The 7,630-nt window shown below is 28.9% G+C and overlaps 2 protein-coding genes across 2 annotated transcripts in view; both read left to right on the top strand.

Moving 5' to 3' along the window:
• Positions 1 to 1,482, top strand: part of LOC102600938 (tropinone reductase homolog At5g06060-like) — a 6,256-nt gene extending 4,774 nt beyond the window's left edge. The window contains exon 5 of the mRNA XM_006352636.2: positions 972 to 1,482. Within this exon, the coding sequence (XP_006352698.1) occupies positions 972 to 1,160 (189 nt within the window). The 3' untranslated portion in view covers positions 1,161 to 1,482. The remainder of the gene's footprint in view (positions 1 to 971) is intronic.
• Positions 1,483 to 5,365: 3,883 nt separating this feature from the next.
• LOC102600602 (tropinone reductase homolog At5g06060-like) overlaps positions 5,366 to 7,630 on the top strand; it is a 5,796-nt gene continuing 3,531 nt past the window's right edge. The window contains exons 1-2 of the mRNA XM_015311033.1: positions 5,366 to 5,490; positions 5,627 to 5,730. Of these exons, the coding sequence (XP_015166519.1) occupies positions 5,402 to 5,490; positions 5,627 to 5,730 (193 nt within the window). The 5' untranslated portion in view covers positions 5,366 to 5,401. The remainder of the gene's footprint in view (positions 5,491 to 5,626; positions 5,731 to 7,630) is intronic.

Here is a 7,630-nt window from a genome sequence, read left to right as displayed (position 1 = left end):
GCTAGGGAAAAGACCAAAATGCCCTTAAAATTTCCGGACGGATTTCCTTGCCACTGCCCAACTTCCAAAGGGCATAACTCACTCATACAAATTCGGAATCGAGTAAAATCGGTGGCGTTGGAAAGATCATTCCACAAACTTTGTAACCATAACTGGAACTACACCTAACTCACCATGAGCAAGAAGTTATGACTGCTCAAAGTTGGCCAAAAACTCACCTTTTTCCCATACTTCGCCAAATTTCCAGATTTTCAAAATTCTTTCCAAAAATGAAAATTTCCAATTTTTAAGCCTCTTCGTAGTCATTTCACATTGCCAGATGTTACATACATGAATGTGGTGTGATGCATCCCAGATACGCGAGTGACAAGCGAGATGCGAGGGAGGCGAGGACGTGAGATTTGTCTGTGTATCCTAGATATATGTGAATCCACTTGGATAGAGTGTATCTAGAACAAATGAACCTAATTTTGAGTTTATGTATCCGAGATACAACATAGCGTGTCTTTAAGTAATTAGCTCAAATACTAGCGAGATTGTTGTAAGTTACTCTTAAATAAATAGTTTTGGCCCATGGGCCGACCCCGATCAAGCCTCAAGGGCCAAGGACTTATATGGATAGTCTTAAATGAGCTTGAAAAATCATATCCCAACCTACCCAATAACGGGTTGGGTTGGACCGGCCCCATGGGCTAAGCCCATTTTGACGACTCTATCAATGGCTTTAAGAAATTTACTAAACAAATATAAATAGTAGTTTTCGAATCCAATAAATTAAAATATTTTTGTATCAATGGCTTTATACGTCCACTTTGGATAGACCCAATATAATTAGGAGAAAGGGTATATTTGAGCAACTTATTAGGTAACATTATATATTTCTGTATGAGTAGTATAATGAAGGGTAAACTTGATCCTTATTCGACAGCGAAAAGACAAATTTGACCCTTTTGATGGCTTTGTATTCACAGGTGCTGGGGGATAAAGAATTTATGGAAGGGGTAGTATCAAGAACTCCTCTTAAGCGTCCTGGAGAAGTTGAAGAAGTTTCATCAATGGTAGCTTATCTTTGTCTTCCTGCTGCTTCTTATGTTACTGGCCAAGTTATTGCAGTTGATGGAGGATTCACTGTCTATGGCTTCCAACAGCCTGGCTATTAATTATTAATAGCCGGACAGAAAAAAATTGCAGTCAGTTTGATAATAATGATCGAGTGATATTACTTCTTCAGCTCGAACTTAAGGACTTGTTTGAAAATGGTAGTGTAGAATTTCTAGCTACCTAGTACTTTTATAATAATGTTGTATTTAATATTCTCATGTTTTGTGTTTTCGTTGAACGGAAACAATCTCTCTGCTTTCACAAGGTAGGGATAAGGTTGTGACTGAGTATGTTATTGTTATTGTTGTATTCTATGTTCATCAAGCGTGTTCTAGCTGAAACCTTCATGAATTAAAGTTGTTATCATGCCGATGTGTTAAATATTATTGTATTTCTTTAAAATGTATGATAGTATTTGATTGAACATAAAATTTTGTATTTATTAAAAATAATGTTGGTACCAACATACCAAAAGTAATTTTAATTAAAATTATGATTTTGAACATGCCACACATATTTCTAAAAAAATGTCATTAAGATAAATGGGAAGTTAAATTTTTTAAAAGTTTCCAAATTAGCTTATATATTTATCAACTAATTTTAGTGATATCCCTTCCCTACAAAGTACTAAGTAATGCTAGAAAGCCACTCGTTTTTACCGTCCACCATGTAGCTAGGGATGGTAATGAGAGGCGGGGTGGGTTTAAAGCTATGCGGGGCGGTCCACTTCGGACGGGACGAATTTAAGGCTATGCGGGGCATGAGGAATGTGGGGTGGGTTGAAATGGGTTTCTTTAAAATTAATGTGGGGCGGTGCGGGTTGTGGGTATGTGATTTTATATGAGTTCAAACTTAATTTTAACTTTTTGCATGTTAATTATAATAAGAGTGATAGATCATTATTTATTAAGATAATTTGTTTAAAGATACTAAAATATTCAAGATAGTAAATGAAAATGGTTCAATAAAAAATAATACAATTTGTTACATTTTCCCAATTGAACTCTAAAAAATAAATTTTTAAATCTTTATTCTCTATTAAATTAATAAAACTTAATAAATGAATTTATTTTTTGAATTCTACTTTTAGTATCAAACTTAACTAGAAAAAAAATATTAAAAAAATTATGTGGGGCACCGAAAATGAAAAAAATTGTTATGCGGGGCAGGGCAGATTAAAATTTTTGCGGGTTAAGCTAAATCCACCAGCCCCACACCACCCCATTGCCATCCCTACTACCATGTGTTGTTTATTTTAGGCTTAAGTCATCTGCGGCCCCTTAAAGTTGTCCGCATAATTCACTTAGACACCTCAACTAGGACTAGTACCTATTGAACACTTTGACCTATCTAAAACTTGTTCCTATTGACCTTTTTCGATAATCAGTAAAAAAGGTAAAGTGTGTGTGATACACTTGCTATGATGTGGCAAAAATGACTAACTAAAAGATGACATGTGTCACTTGACCCCAACAACTATAGATATTTTTTTTATGTTAAAAAGAATGAAAATTATTTCAAATAAATTTTATTTCTATTTCTTAATAAAAAAATAAATGGAATGACAACCCATTTTACTTAACCCCACCCTACCCAACCCCCTTTCTTCTTCATCTTCTTCTAATCAATTTTTTTTCTCAAACCACAAAAACCTTCGCTGCAAATTACTTGCAGATTCGATTTTTAAAAAAAAATATTTTGTATTCCTAATATGTGAGAGAGAAAAATATTCAAAGAGATTGATATAATAGTGATGAAGAAGTTTGTCAATGGTTACTCATCCGGAAATCGATTGCAAAGAAAAATCGAAAGAACCCAAATTAATTTTATCGAAAATTATTTTTCACTCCTAATACATGATAGAGAAAGATATTCAAAGAGTTGGTACAAGAGTGATGAATAAAGGAAGTTTGCCAATGGTTAATCATCTTGAAATCAATTGTAAGGAGAAATCAAGAGGACCTAAATTAATTTAGCGAATTATTTGATATTGTTTTTGATAAGTTTAGTGAGTTTACAATTTTATCTGAATGGTAATATTTAATCGAAGGTGACCAGAAATGGAGATGGAACACCGACTTACTTTTTTTATCCCAATGTTCAAAAATCTACTTTGGTTATTTTTCTTGCAAATTCAGTTACTTGATTCAGTTTTTTTTATGAATATTGAAAAGAAATAGAAAAAGAAAAAAACAAAAAACAATGGAGATTCTTTAGTTGTATTTGAAAATTTAAATTTGGGGAAGAAGATGAAAATTGTTATCATGGATGAAGCACTAAGTATGTGGCAGACAGTTATATAAAATTATTTTTTAATTTACAAAGATATGATTAATTAAAAAATTTCTATTTTATTATAACAATTAATTATTTTTGAAACTATAAATAAAATATATAAAGTTACCAAAAAAAATTAAGGTATATATTTTATTTGTGTTTTCTTAAGAAAATTTGTAAAAGAAAAAGTAGATCATTAATATGAAAAATAAAGAAGGTATAAATTTAATATGTTCTTTTATTTTTCTCTCAACAATTTCATAATTCAAAAACACTTCAATCCACAAATACTCTTCAATAAGTAACTAAAATGGAAAGAACATCAATGATCTCGAAAAACAATTACATAAGTTTTGATACTATTGTCATGAAATTCAAAAACGAAAAACATCCATAAACACCAACATAAATACATATTATTTCTGTCAATTTATACCATATTCTTATTCTTAAAAATCAAGATAGGTGAAATTTAATAAATATTTTGCTTATCTACTTTTCTTACATGTTCTTAAAGAAATTATAAATATAAATAATATTTTTAATAATTTATTCCTTAAAAGAATTTTTGCAATTTTACAAAATTTATTTATAATTATAAAAAATTAATTTTTAGGATTAAAAAACTACTTATATCTTGATTTTATAAACTAAAAATAAATTCAAACAAATATTTATTATAATAAAATAAATAATATAGAATAGAAAAAATAATATTAAAATAATAAACTAAAAACTTATATAATTATCATAAATTTAAATCAAAATTCAGTACGTAAAAAAAGAAAAGCATAAACTAATTAGTTCAGTGGGTTGATTACATGAATTTTCACTAATTTTTTTTTTTAATTTCACTATCCTCCATTTTCTTGAATTCATCAAAAAATAAGTAAATTTAATTTTTTCGACATATTACTTTAATTTTCCCTCAAATAAATAGTAATAGAGATATAAAATATATATAATCAATACCGTGTGTGATTTTTAAAGTTTCGTTATTAAAATAAAAAATCAAAAATAAAATTTACACTAAGAATTAACAAGCAGAAAGGAAAATGTAAGTAAGAAAGAAAAAGTAAAAGAAAAGATTAAAATTAGAAAAGAAAAGTAGGGAAATAAGTACATATAGGTCCCACAGTATACATGTGGCAGCCAAATGAGGCCTCACACAACTGACACTATGTGTGTCATGACTTGAAGCGGGGTAGGGGTGCTCTTTCTTTTTTGAATTAAGAATTATAATTTTTTAAAAATATTAAAAAATTATTTTAATTTATTTAAATGCCAAGTGTCAATTAAAGAAGAAAAAGTGTAAGTTTTTTGGAAAAAATAAAAATAAAACAGTATTTCAAAAACTTTCACGCGCCCATAGGAAGTGAAAAACACTTCTTTTGCCATATCAACATTTTGTGTTTAATAGGAACATATTTTTTGAACAATTTAAGTGTTCAATAGGTAGTAGTCCTAGTTAAGGTATCTAAATGAAATATGTGGACAACTTTAAGGGACCGTGAATGACTTAAACCTTTATTTTATATTCATATATATGTTTGAAGGCGACGTTGTTACAACTTACAAATCTATCTCCTCAAAAAACGTGTTGATATAGAACATGGAAAATCACCAACACTAAACAAAAATCGCGTGGTGAAATGAATAAGATCCCTTCAATTTTAATCAAAAATCATGGGAGTTAGCTCGAGTATGTAATTGTTTTTTAATTTTAATTTTCCATGTGACGTGCATGTTTAAGACCACAAGATTAAAGAGCATTTTGGTATTATATTGTCATCTTCCACATGGTTTAGCTACATCTAACACGAGCCTCGAAAATCTGCACATGAGAGTTATAGTAAATGTTTTGAAAATAAAAAATGTAGTATAGATTAGCTGTACTACTTTATATAATGTTTAAATTTTTTTTTAGAGCAATTAATTAATTAAGTATCTAATAAGTAAAATATATATTTCCTATATATATACACACACAATATCTTCGAAGCAAGAAAAAAGTAGAACTCAAATGGCTAAAGTTGCAGCGTTTGCCAAAAGTTCTAGATGGTCACTTAATGGTTTGGCTGCTCTCGTCACTGGTGGCACTACTGGAATTGGGTACTTTACATTTTTTAATTTCACGACGATGATATAGTGTAAAAATTTGTTACATTTGTTATTAGTCGTTGACTTGTTGTTCGTGCATATAACTTAAATATAACTTAAATCGTTAATAAAAGTTTTTTTTTTTTAGTCATGCAGTTGTAGAGGAGCTAGCTGGACTTGGTGCAAAAGTGTACACATGTTCCAAGACAGAATCAGAGCTTAATGAGCCAATGCAAGATTGGGCAGACAGAGGCATACAAGTGAATTTATTTTTTTGAATTCTACTTTTAGTATCAAACTTAACTAGAAAAAAAAATATTAAAAAAATTATGTGGGGCGCCGAAAATGAAAAAAATTGTTATGCGGGGCAGGACAGATTAAAAAATTTGCGGGTTAAGTTAAATTCACCCCGCCCCACACCACCCCATTGCCATCCGTACCACCATGTGTTGTTTATTTTAGGCTTAGGTCATCTGCGGCCCCTTAAAGTTGTCCGCATAATTCACTTAGACACCTCAACTAGGACTAGTAACTATTGAACACTTTTATCTATCTAAAACTTGTTCCTATTAGATCTTTTTCGATAATGAGTAAAAAAGGTAAAGTGTGTGTGATACACTTGCTATGACGTGGCAAAAATGACTAATTAAAAGATGACATGTGTCACTTGACCCCAACAACTATAGTATTTTTTTTTATGTTAAAAAGAATGAAAATTATTTCAAATAAATTTTATTTCTATTTCTTAATAAAAAAATAAATGAAATGACAACCCATTTTACTCAACCCCACCCTACCCAACCCCCTTTCTTCTTCATCTTCTTCTAATCAATTTTTTTCTCAAACCACAAAAACCTTCACTGCAAATTACTTGCAGATTCGATTTTTTTTTTATAAATATTTTGTATTCCTAATATGTGAGAGAGAAAAATATTCAAAGAGATTGATATAATAGTGATGAAGAAGTTTGTCAATGGTTACTCATCTGGAAATCGATTGCAAAGAAAAATCGAAAGGACCCAAATTAATTTTATCGAAAATTATTTTTCATTCCTAATACGTGATAGAGAAAGATATTCAAAGAGTTGGTACAAGAGTGATGAATAAAGGAAGTTTGCCAATGGTTAATCATCTTGAAATCGATTGTAAGGAGAAATCAAGAGGACCTAAATTAATTTAGCGAATTATTTGATATTGTTTTTGATAAGTTTAGTGAGTTTACGATTTTATCTGAATGGTAATATTTAATCGAAGGTGACCAGAAATGGAGATGGAACACCGACTTACTTTTTTATCCCAATGTTTAAAAATCTACTTTCGTTATTTTTCTTGCAAATTCAGTTATTTGATTCAGTTTTTTTTATGAATATTGAAAAGAATTAGAAAAAGAAAAAAATAAAAAACAATGGAGATTTTTTAGTTGTCTTTAAAAATTTAAATTTGGGGAAGAAGATGAAATTTTTTATCATGGATGAAGCACAAGTATGTGACAGACAAGAGTTGTATGAGGCCCATTTATATTTTGCCAATTGGATCACTTTCAGAAAAAGGGGACACTCTTTTTTCTCTCTCCTCCTTTTAACGTTTTTTCCTTTTCTTACTTCTTTTACTCTCTTTTTTCCTTTGGTTTCTTTTATAAAACAATTATTCCAAATTTTATACTTTCATACTTAAATAATTTTATTCATGAAAAATATGAAATTCAAAAAATTTTGCTTGACTCATTCTATTTATTACATTTTTATATTGTTTTTCCATCTCATATTAATTATTTATATTATTAAAAATAGTTATATAAAATTATTTTTTAATTTACAAAGATATGATTAATTAAATTTTTTCTATTTTATTATAACAATTAATTATTTTTGAAAGTATAAATAAAATTTATAAAGTTACCAAAAAAAATTAAGGTATATATTTTATTTGTGTTTTCTTAAGAAATTTGTAAAAGAAAAAGTAGATCATTAATATGAAAAATAAAGAAGGTATAAATTTAATATGTTCTTTTATTTTTCTCTCAACAATTTCATAATCCAAAAACACTTCAATCCACAAATACTCTTCAATAAGTAACTAAAACGGAAAGAACATCAATGATCTTGAAAAACAATTACATAAGTTTTGATACTATTGTCATGAAATTCAAAAA

The sequence above is a fragment of the Solanum tuberosum genome, unplaced genomic scaffold, assembly GCF_000226075.1.
Source record: "Solanum tuberosum cultivar DM 1-3 516 R44 unplaced genomic scaffold, SolTub_3.0 scf00150, whole genome shotgun sequence".
NCBI lineage: Eukaryota > Viridiplantae > Streptophyta > Magnoliopsida > Solanales > Solanaceae > Solanum > Solanum tuberosum.
Note: the sequence above shows the minus strand (reverse complement) of the source record. Positions and strands in the feature narration are given on the sequence as shown.